Source organism: Myxine glutinosa, chromosome 9, assembly GCF_964187855.1.
Source record: "Myxine glutinosa chromosome 9, kmMyxGlut1.1, whole genome shotgun sequence".
Taxonomy (NCBI): domain Eukaryota; kingdom Metazoa; phylum Chordata; class Myxini; order Myxiniformes; family Myxinidae; genus Myxine; species Myxine glutinosa.
In genome coordinates this window covers 108,454,488-108,466,568 of record NC_136269.1, presented here as the reverse complement: position 1 = coordinate 108,466,568, position 12,081 = coordinate 108,454,488, and the positions used below count along the sequence as shown (strand labels likewise).

The window sequence follows — 12,081 nt, the reverse complement described above, 5'->3', positions numbered from 1 at the left end:
CTCTCTTCCATAGATCTACCGACATCCCTGTTCTCTACTGTTGTTGTGCTTGTATGTTTTCCTCTCTGTCCCTTTATTTATTGTATGTTTTTATGGGTCTGTGCCCGTTCCGTGTGTAATGTGCTGGCTCTTACACAAGCTAATTCATCACCAGTATAAGCAAAGAACAAAAAAATTAAAAAATACTTTCAAATGATGATGATGATGGTGGTGATGATGATGATGATGATGATGATGATGATGATGATGATGATGAATTAAAATGCCAAGAATTCCTCGAACTTTGAGGACGACTCAAATGATGGCAGCAAAATCGTGCACTAAGGCAGAACCAGGAGAGGGAGGAGAAAGTGACGACGCTGGTTGAGAATGCGGGTGAGGATGCTGGTGATAATGCTGGTGAGAATGCTGGTGAGGACGCTGGTGAGAATGCTGGTGATTTTGAGGTGGAGGGAGCATGGCTGAAGAAATGGGTGATGGGAAGCTGCCTGACACATTGCGCAACATTTCGATGCAGCTCTTTGTACGGGAGTAGCACATCATCCAAGGGCCTCTTGAACTTGAGGTGCCTCTCCACAACTGGGTCAGCATCTTGCACCCTGTCGGCAATCGCCCGGAATGTCTTGCAGCAACTCGCCCATGAACTGGACTATGAGGTTGGACCTCGGCACCTCTTCCTCATTACTGCCCGCCTCCGCCTCCTCGGAAACCTTTGGAATGGGTCCAAATCGTCCTCGATGAGCGGGTTTAGGAAACGGTTCAGCATCATGGTTTTCAGCATCAAGTCCATCGTCTGCTGTTGTCCTTGATCCATATTCTGAGAGTCTTCTCCATCCTTTCCATGTGGGCATTCCGGACATGGGTGACCACCTTCGTATCCTATACAATGCTCGCTGAAGCTTTCTCACGAATGGCCTTCTCCTTCTTCCGTATGTAGCAACCGGTGGATTCGGTGACGCCATAATGCCTGCCAACAGAGGCCGCACTCTCTCCTCTCGAAAGCCGGTCGAGCGGCTCCACGTTCTGGCTTAGGCACATCACTTTCTTCTGCCTCTTGGTAGTCGACACATCTCCGGAACTGCTCTTGCGCTTGGGAGCCATTATTGAACGATGAGCAGAGCGAGTCAAAACCACAGGTCGAAGCAACGGGACGAGAACAATGATGGAGATGGACACAATCTGTATTTATATGTATGATTGCGAGCATTGTGGGTATCTGCGGGAGCTCATTGTTTGTGGGGGATGCTATCAGATGATGCCGTATCGAGCGTATCTGTTAATTTCCATAATAGATTTCATGAAGCATTTGCATTCTATAATTCGCGGGGTTGAGATGTTTTAGTCGCTGATGGAACATCCCCCGAAGCGTTTTCATTGTGTAACATCTCTGATGATGTTTTACCGTAAATTGCAAACTGTAATCGATTTAGTGAAGCCTTTGCATTCTATAATTCGCGGGGTTGACTTGTTTACACATTTGGTGGGATATCCCGCAAAGCTCGCTTATAGTGCGACTAAAATTCGCGCCCGCGAAAGCCATGAAAATGCAAAGCACACAGCAGTGAATGTACGGTACTGTAAAAGCAGGTCATGCTCACGGCTTGTATAAGATGTTTTTTTGCGTACGTACGTCCACCTGCTTTTTGCATGGCTGGTAAAATATGGGTTTTATAAATGCGTCAAGCGAGCGGCTCGTTCGTTTTTTTTGCGCCCTTGAAAAACCGCAAATTAGCAGAACATGGCCGCGAATAGGGGGGGGGGGAATAGGAAAATAGGAATAAGGGGGGGGGGGAATAGGAAAATAGGAATAGGGGGGGGGGGGACGCGATTTTGTGGAACACAACCGCGAAGAGAAAAAAAACTGCGAATTTGCCGGACATTTTTCCACGAATAGAGACATATGTCTCATTTTATCAACTCGAATACGCGGATTCCACGAATAGCGGGGTCCGACCGTATGTATATGTATATAACCACCTTTAGAGGCCATTTTTCCCCGCAAAGCAGGGGTTGGCCTTTTTCGGGAACCGTGGTTGTTGTTGTTTTTCGGTCCCCTTTTTGAAGCAATGTTTTACGGCCGGATGCCCTTCCTGACGCCAACCCTTTTTGCTGCCTTTAACGACAAACAGGGAATTACCAGTGAACTGGTACTCAATTAGCCGACCTCGGAAGGATAACAGGCTGAGTCAACCCCCCTGGCGTTAATTCAGCAATTGACCGGGATTCAAACCCAGGATCCTGGGATCCTAAGCCGGCACCCTAGCCGCTAGCCCAACACCAGGGTCTATGTATATGTATATGTACGTGTGTGTGTGTGTGTGTGTGTGTGTTATATATATATATATATATATATATATATATATATATATATATTGTTGCGGACGCGGTTAAAGATGTTATTTTACCGAGCGGTTGGTATTACCGCGACCGAACAGTTATTCCCCGATTAGAACCCGATTCCACCCAAACGTTGGCCGGATCGCACCGCGGCTGCTCAATGAGGGAAAAGACTAAAACGACGAATGCAAAGAGGAAGACGAAGGCAAAGAAAGGTTTGGAAATACTACTAAATATATTTACTATTTACACACATAAGCAAAAAGAAAGCAGTCACGTTTATTTACAGCACATAAGACGCAGGTGACACAGTGAAAATACTAGCTTACCTACATTCTTAATTAACCCAGGACAGAACAAACAAAAGACAGACTCACGCGGGGAATGATGACAGGAATCGCAGGAGGTGGATGGCTGGAGGTGAACGCTTGGTGGAGCCAACGCGGAGCTTGGTGGAGCTTTGGTGGAGGTGAATGCTTGGTGGAGGTGAATGCTTGGTGGAGCCAACGCGGAGCTTGGTGGAGCCTTGGTGGAGGTGAAAGCTTAGTGGAGCCAATGCAGAGCTTGGTGGAGCCTTGGTGGAGGTGAACGCTTGGTGGAGCCAACGCAGAGCTTGGTGGAGCCTTGGTGGAGGTGAACGCTTGGTGGAGCCAACGCGGCTGGTGGGGGGTTGGTGTGACGGGTTCTCTCTCTTTCCCTCACAAGCTTCAGGACTCTTTCTCTCTCTTTCTTAGTCCCACCCAGTCCAAAAACTTCCTCTCTTGCTTAGTCCAACTCAAGGCCTTTCTGTCTTCTGATCTCCTCCCTCCTCGACTCTCTCCGGGGGCCTCTGCCTCGGGTTATATAAGCCCCACCCTTGACCCTTTGCGAACCTCCCCAAAACGTTCTCTCTCCGCCCTCTAAAGCCAACCCCTCGTTCTGGGTTGGTCGGCAAGGGCTGATTCACTCCTCCCCTCTATGACAAGGTGGGGACCCGCCTTTCTTCCCCAACCCTGCCTCGTGGTCAATGGCGGATGAAGGGAAAACCGCCCAAAATGCAGTTGGCAATTGACGAAAAGGGGGAATGGAGGTTTTGGGAATGGGAATGAAGGGAATCTATCTCTTTCACTTGGTGCAATGGAGTACTTCTATTAATGGGAGACACAGCCTTACCCTAAAACACAGAATAAGATATAACGATCGAACAGGGGTATTCTATGATTGGCTGACGTGTATGCTTGTGGACTAATTATGGGACGCCCTTTTGACCTTTACACAGCTCCGGAGGCAGGAGGCGCAGACTCAAGCAATAATAATAATAAAGCACACAATAAAAAAAACACAATCCTCATATCCGCAACACTGCACCCTCCTCCTCTTAGGCACGTCCCGGGCCTACAACTTTTATTTAGTGTGACACGTAGGTGTAGTTCCCTCTACTTTTAACCTGACCCTGAGTGCGACAGTTTTAAAACATAAATAAATGTGTCCCGCTGCTCCATTGCACCCTGCCTAACAGACACGCCCACAGTTAACCGAATTGCGGAATGGTCTTCAAACTACACACTGACGGTGGGGAGCATTATTGACAATGACTCTGCTTTTATTTACAAGACTAACCCAGGACCTGTAATTGTTCTTTCTGGGGGGGAGACAGTCTGCTCTGCATCAATGCACCATTAAAGCACCCAAAAACGCACCAATACACACCCAAGCACCAATCGGTGCAGTCACCATTGTTCAAGAAAATAAAACCAACAACCCCTAACCCTGCAGGTGATCTCTTGCTCTTCGGCTCCCTCTGCTGGTTATTATTATTTGTTCTTCCAGATGTTGTCTTTCTTTCATGTTCTTACTGGCGGCCTATTTGTATTAAAACTTGCACCCAATGTGTCCTTTTTATTTTATTTTATTTATGGCCCACAGGGCCGACTACGTGTGGTTCACCTGTGGGGCATCGGTGCCCTGTGGCCCAGGTCCGCCAGCAAGATTTCGGGCCCTCATGGCCGGTTCCAGCAGAGGGGCCATGCCCCAACCCATGGGGTCCATCAGTGGTGCTCGGCCACAGGCATGTGGTCCATAATGTGGTGCATCGATGCAGACAGCTGGTTCTGAGAGTGCCGGGCGCACAATGGCCGACTCACGCACGCTCCCCTCGGCGCCCAATGGCGCACAGGTCATGTGGGAGACAAAAGAGACAAATGAGCGAGGGGTAAGGCCACAAAGGTACACATCAATAAGGCAATGCAAATCGAAATGCGTACGGAGAGCGAAGTGAGAAAGCTCGTCCCTACCGTACGTCACCCCCCTGTCACCTACACTACCCTTGCCCTTACCCCATATGTACAAAATCTACACATTACCAATCCGTCGCTACTGTCACGTCTCCCCATATTTCCTCTATACCAAATTCGTCACCACAATCCCTCTAACCGAAATTTGCCATCACCCAATTCATCATCAATCCTCATAAGGAGGAAGAGATGGAACATCAAGCACAATGTCACACCCACGTCATGATGCGTCTCACATTCCAAACATTTGCACAGTAAAAAATAATCAAAACATGGCATGGTGTGGAGTACCTGTCACCTCAGGTGAGTGGATGCAGATGGTACGAGGAGACTTCCTAATCCTAACTATCCTCTAAATGACATTAACACACTTTACACTACCCGGGGTCTCTCCCTGCCAATCCATTGGCCAACTTACACTATGGGTTCTAAAAACCAAATTCCCATTGACCAAACTGTGGTGCTTCTCAATTTGGGGTCTCACTCCCCCGATTCATCTCCCGGTGCCCTTGCACAATTTCTGGGCTGTGACGTGTAGCTCTCCCAGCAGGTCTACCCACCTGCACACCTCCACCACTGCAGTTTCCTCCCGAGCTTACCTGCTCCTCACCCTAACCTATCTAACTGGGGAAGGCCCCTCCTGGCTCTGTCACCCCTTGGTGCCCTCTGGCACTGGGCTACCCGGGTCCGTCCTCCGGATCCTCGGGCCCCATCCACAACAACTACTACCGGCTCCCAGAGCCCACCTCCGGCCTCACCTGGCCGACATCCTCACAGTGGTGGAGTGCCCAAACCAACTACACACACTAACAGGCTACACGCCCAGCCATTTCCACAACACTAATGCACCCATCCAATCATCATTCTTCCACCCGCACCACAGATGCCAATATCCAACCACAATTTACCTATACCCTCTACCTAACACTTACACTACCCGCCCCGGGTATCCGTGATGGGGGTCCACTCTTCCCCCATTCACACCTTCGCACCATCCACTCCACTCCATTGTTTCCACCATACTCACTCCACGACCATCCATTCCAATACTCCAGATATTCCACACTACCATTTATTCCACACAACCATTCTCCATACCTGTTGTTGCACACCTGTGCACTCACACCTGGTGCCACCTGCACCCTCCTCCTCTTCCTGGACCATTTGGTCAGCACAATACACAATCACCTTCACTCACTCATACACTGCTCCATTCACCTGTTCAGTTGCACACCTGTGCAATCACACCTGTTCAATCCTCAAACACACGGCATCATCTCATCTACCTGTTACCCTGCTAACTTAGTGCTCCCCGTCTTCCCTTTAAACTAAGCACATACCACGTCATTATCATCCACACTAATCTACCTGCGTCCCCACCACAGGTATCCTTGTCACTAACTAATCTTAACGTCACCTAATGTCATCTTCTAGGGCCCTACACACAATATCCTAACCCACCCGGGCTAGTTTTCACTGCCATCAACCCCATAATCTAGTGCTCCTTTGCCCCCCCCCCCCCCTCCGGTGGTGTGAGGGATGACAAAGTTGCCATCCCACCACATCGGGGAGGTCCCACTATAAATTTTGCACACCTAATCCAACAAATCAAAAATTTGCCAATCATCTGCCAATCACTGTACCATTACCAATCATCACTCTGCCAATCCTTTGCCAATCATCAAATTTTGCCTTTTTCTAATTTTGGGTCCAAAACACTAACCTCATCACCCGTCTACTTATTAGATCCTCTCGGTGCGCCAATTCACGTCTACAGCCCGGCTTCGTACAGCCGAGCAATGAATGCGGGTTCTTTGGTGCCGGCGGCTGGATGCGTCCGACACTCGGTGCAGGGAAGGAGGTTTACCCGTGCCGAGAACCCACGCACCACCTCGGCGCGGAGCCATCCAATTGCCCGATCTCGACCTGCCGGAACGTCTCAATAAAAAGTGGTCGCCATGACGACCCTTCCTATCGGGCTGCCCGCTCCGCCGAGTGGAGCACGGACGCGGCCGTTCCAAGCGAGGCCCAGCGTGGATCGCGTACGGCGGTCCTTCCGAACCCGCCGTGGCTCGGATCCCCGCTGGTTCTCGCGGCACGCGAAGCCCGGCACGCACCGAGGGCCCGATTCGGCTATAAGTCGCTCTAACCGCTAACCCGGATACCGTCGATGCCTCACCTGCATGCTTACGCGCATACGCTACCCCTTTCTTGCTCATACATCCAGCCGTTTCCCTGCTCTTGGTCATTGCACCTTCTCTTACACACCCAGGTACACTCATTCCACTCACAGACTTGGTCACACACCTGACCACCGAACACCTTTGCACGCACTCGTCGCTCGCACACCTCACCAACACACCTCTTCGCACCCCCTCCTCGGTCACCTCCTCTGTGACAACCACAGGTGTGCTCTCACTCGCACACCCAACCACGTGCCTCACGACCAACTCAAGTGTGCATTCCCACACACGCTCTACCATTCCAGGTGTGCATCCTTCCATTCCAGGTGTACATCCTCGCTCACCTGTCACAACCAACTCACGCTCCGTGTCACTCTCACTACTTTCACCACCACTCTTGACAGCGCACTCCCCCTTACTCTCGACAGCGCACTCTTTCCTCATGCACCTGTCCGTTACACACCTTTCTCGCGCACACTCTTGCGCACACTCTCCCGTTACACCCTCTGTAACACTCACCACAGGTGTGCATTCTTCCTTACTTTTGACAGCGCACTCTTTCCTCATGCACCCGTCCGTTACACACCTTTCTCGCGCATCCTCTTGCGCACACTCTCCCGTTACTTCCCCCGTAACACTCACCACAGACGTGCATGCTTCCGTTACATCCTCTGTAACACTCCTCACTACGCGCTTCCATGTGCTCCCTCGCACACGCGCTATGACCGACTCACTCTCGACAGCACACTCACTCCTCGGCGTGCACTTTTTCCTCACACACCCCATGGTCGGACATTCTCGCACACCTCTTTTTTTGCACACCAGACCTGTCGCACACTTCACCAACGGCCTCTCACGAACACCCGGGTCCACAACAACCCCCAAGCCGACTGAAGCTCCCCTCACATCATGTACATTTCCGATTATATCGCCACTCACCTTGGCACCTCTTCGTCGCACCTCCTCTGCCACCTGCAAACTCTTTATTTGGTTAGTGAGCAGCACATCATGAGTTGAGCACCGACCTTGTACATATTCCATTACTTCCTCCTTTATCTCCCTCTTAGTTTCTGTCCGTCCCTTCTTAATTTCACTCACCTCTTCTTCCACTTCCTCTAATTTTTGCTTCACCTCTTTTATTTCCCAGTGCGTCTCCTCAAGTTCGTCCTCTAAGGCTACCGTGACCGTCTCTATGTGCATCCTCACCTGCCAGTCCTTTGTCTCCATTACCTCTGTCACCTCGTCCAACCTCATTGTCAGTCCCTCACGTACCATCTGACATTGCCTCTGTGTCGCTATTAAGTCATTTTTAATTTCTTTTTGTGTCGCCTTTAACCCTCCTAGTACCGCAGTGTTCCTTTGAACCTGCTCCACTAACTCCGTTTGTCCCTCTGTCAGCTGTTCCACCTCCTTCGTCAGACCCTCTATGCCCCCCTGTAACCTTGCCGTATTATTCCTCACCTCTTTCTCTATACGCTTTTCGCCTCGCTTTACCTCCTTGCGTACCCCCGAGACCTCCTCACTCACACCTCGTCGTATCTCCTCTTTCATCTCCTCCATCTGGTTCCCCATCTGTTCGATTTCCCGGGCGGATTGCTCCCCTATTTCCCGCAATTTGTCTTCCATCCTATTTTCTAACCCCATTAACCCATTTTTCACCCCCTCTAACTGATTCTCTTGGGCAGCCATTCTATTTTCCACCCCCGTTAACCCATTCTTTACCTCTTTTATCCCGTTGTCTAACCCCTCAAATTTAGCTTCTAGCCGTTCCCCCATTTCTCCCATTTTGCCCCCCATTGCCCCCATTTGCTCACTCTGAGCCTCCATCCGGTTCCCCATTTCGCTCCCCAATCGCTCACTATCAGCCCTTGCTTCGTCCCTCATTGCCCCCATTTGCTCACCCTGCAGTTTGAGGGACGCCTGCATTTGCGCCATAAATTGCTCCATGAGGGCCTGCATTTGGGCCATCCCTCCCACTTGTGCAGTGGGTGCGGCCGCCGTAGCCATGTGCGAGGTGCCATTTTGCGCGCCTGAAGCCTCGTGCGCGAGGACGCCATTTTGTGCGTCTGATACCCCCTCAACCGCCTCCTCATTGCTCCCCTCCATTTGATCCTGGGTTACTCCTAACCCCTCCTCTAGCTCACCCACCGGCATCCGATCGCCTTGACCAGCCATGGCGCGATTTCAAAATTCGGGTTTTCCTTTACAACAACACAAATTTCCAGCACTTTGTAATTTTGAGCGCGTTTAGCGCGCTTCGGGCCTCGTATCCCACTCCCCGACACCAATTGTTGCGGACGCGGTTAAAGATGTTATTTTACCGAGCGGTTGGTATTACCGCGACCGAACAGTTATTCCCCGATTAAAACCCGATTCCACCCAAACGTTGGCCGGATCGCACCGCGGCTGCTCAATGAGGGAAAAGACTAAAACGACGAATGCAAAGAGGAAGACGAAGGCAAAGAAAGGTTTGGAAATACTACTAAATTTATTTACTATTTACACACATAAGCAAAAAGAAAGCAGTCACGTTTATTTACAGCACAAAAGACGCAGGTGACACAGTGAAAATACTAGCTTGCCTACAGTCTTAATTAACCCAGGACAGAACAAACAAAAGACAGACTCACACGGGGAATGATGACAGGAATCGCAGGAGGTGGATGGCTGGAGGTGAACGCTTGGTGGAGTCAACGCGGAGCTTGGTGGAGCTTTGGTGGAGGTGAACGCTTGGTGGAGGTGAACGCTTGGTGGAGCCAACGCGGAGCTTGGTGGAGCCTTGGTGGAGGTGAACGCTTGGTGGAGCCAACGCGGAGCTTGGTGGAGCCTTGGTGGAGGTGAACGCTTGGTGGAGCCAACGTGGAGCTTGGTGGAGCCTTGGTGGAGGTGAACGCTTGGTGGAGCCAACGCGGCTGGTGGGGGGTTGGTGTGACGGGTTCTCTCTCTTTCCCTCACAAGCTTCAGGACTCTTTCTCTCTCTTTCTTAGTCCCACCCAGTCCAACAACTTCAACTCAAGTTGCTTAGTCCAACTCAAGGCCTTTCTGTCTTCTGATCTCCTCCCTCCTCGACTCTCTCCGGGGGCCTCTGCCTCGGGTTATATAAGCCCCACCCTTGACCCTTTGCGAACCTCCCCAAAACGTTCTCTCTCCGCCCTCTAAAGCCAACCCCTCGTTCTGGGTTGGTCGGCAAGGGCTGGTTCACTCCTCCCCTCTATGACGAGGTGGGGACCCGCCTTTCTTCCCCAACCCTGCCTCGTGGTCAATGGCGGATGAAGGGAAAACCGCCCAAAATGCAGTTGGCAATTGACGAAAAGGGGGAATGGAGGTTTTGGGAATGGGAATGAAGGGAATCTATCTCTTTCACTTGGTGCAATGGAGTACTTCTATTAATGGGAGACACAGCCTTACCCTAAAACACAGAATAAGATATGACTATCGAACAGGGGTATTCTATGATTGGCTGACGTGTATGCTTGTGGACTAATTATGGGACGCCCTTTTGACCTTTACACAGCTCCGGAGGCAAAAAGCGCAGACTCAAGCAATAATAATAATAAAGCACACAATAAAAAAAACACAATCCTTATATCCGCAACAATATATATATATATATATATATATATATATATATATATATATATATATATATATATATATATATATATATATACTAGCGTGACTCGGCACGCTCCGCGTGCCTCACCACACGTCCTTTCAGAGGGGTAGGCATCTTTGACCATTTCGGTGTCTTTTGGGTTTCATGGTGTTTTGGGTCTTCATTGCCATTTGGGTCTTCAGGGTCTTTTGGATCCTCTGGGCCTTTAAGGGTATTTTGGGTCTTTGAGGTGTTTTGGGTCTTCAGGGTCTTTTGGGTCTTTGGTGTCTTCAGAGGCTTTTGGGTCTTAAGGTTCTTTTGGTACTTCTTGGTCTTTAAGGGTCTTTGGGTCTTTTTGGGTCTTCGGGGTATTTTGGGTCTTCGGGGTATTTTTGGTCTTCGGGGTCTTTGGGATCTTTTTGGTATTAGGGGTGTTTTGGGTCTTCGGGGTGTTTTGGGTCTTCGGGGTGTTTTGGGTCTTCGGGGTGTTTTGGGTCTTCGGGGTGTTTTGGGTCTTCGGGGTGTTTTGGGTCTTCGGGGTGTTTTGGGTCTTCTGAATGTTTTGGGTCTTTGGGGTGTTTTGGGTCTTCGGGGTGTTTTGGGTCTTTGGGTATTCAGGGTCTTTTTGAGCCTCGGGGCATTGAAGGGTATTTTGGGTCTTTGGGGTCATTTGGGGTCTTCAGGGTATTTTGGGTCTTCAGGGGTCTTGGTGGTCTGAAGGGTCTTGGGGGAATTAAAGGGTCATCAAAGGTCTGAGGGGTCTCAGCAGTCTTAACGCAATTAAGAGGGTTAATTAAGAGGGTGGTAATTTTATTTGAAGAAGAAGACGTTTTCGTCACATAAAAACATACATGCATAGCGACATACATAACCATATACGTTTGCTCTATTATAATAAGATAATGTTTTTGTCCCCTGTTGCACCGCAGAGCGAAAGGGGGACTATGGTTTTCGCCTCCGTCCGTGTGTCCGTCCGTCCGTCCGTCCGTGTGTGCGTGCGTGCGTGCGTACGTACGTAACCGAAGGACCGAATTCTAATTTGGTGTGTGGGTGCAACCCACGTCAAAATCCAAGATGGCCGCCACCATGTATGTCTAACGCCATGTATGTCTGAACCTTGTGAGCGGAATATCTTGAAAAATAAGCGAAGTACCAATGTCTAATCTGGTGTGTGGGTGTATCTGGGCATAAGGAAGAACGCTATTGAAAACTGGGTCGCCACGTTAAAATCCAAGATGGCCACCACCATATATATGTCTGAACTTTGTGAGCGAAATATCTTGAAAAATAAACGAACTACTAACTTCTAATCTGGTGTGTGGGTGTATCTATGCATAAGGAAGAACTCTATTGAAAATTGGGCCGCCACGTCAAAATTCAAGATGGCCGCCGCCATGTATGTCTACATGGAGGTGGGGGGAGGGATCCATAGGTAGACTGTGGTAAGTGTGACATGGCCCACGTGTTTCAGGTAGGTTCGATGGCCATGTAACAGGGAACTGTCAGAGAAAGGCAGTCTTGTAAAATGTGATGTTGCGGGGGCAGCGTATGTAATTTATCGACATTATAGTCAGAGAAATATTGTAGGTATAAACACCTCTTGTTTGTGGGCGGGGCCAGGTGAGGAATGACTGTCACGTAGAGCGGCGTGTGAGAAAGTCATTATGAGCTCTCTGGCCAGTGTTTGCCAGCC

At 49.9% G+C, this 12,081-nt stretch overlaps 2 protein-coding genes across 4 annotated transcripts in view; one reads left to right on the top strand and one right to left on the bottom strand.

Moving 5' to 3' along the window:
* SELENOT (selenoprotein T) overlaps window positions 1–12,081 on the top strand; it is a 93,547-nt gene that overhangs the window by 6,268 nt on the left and 75,198 nt on the right. The window lies entirely within an intron of this gene.
* The window catches only part of TMTC4 (transmembrane O-mannosyltransferase targeting cadherins 4), a 166,102-nt gene that overhangs the window by 113,294 nt on the left and 40,727 nt on the right, over window positions 1–12,081 (bottom strand). The window contains exon 1 of one of the 3 annotated variants that reach the window (XM_078784646.1): window positions 4,264–4,378. The exons of the other annotated variants lie outside the window; for them this stretch is intronic. Coding sequence (XP_078640772.1) covers window positions 4,264–4,365 — 102 coding nt within the window. The 5' untranslated portion in view covers window positions 4,366–4,378. Of the gene's footprint in view, window positions 1–4,263; window positions 4,379–12,081 lie in introns of those variants that run through there. 3 annotated transcript variants of the gene reach the window in all.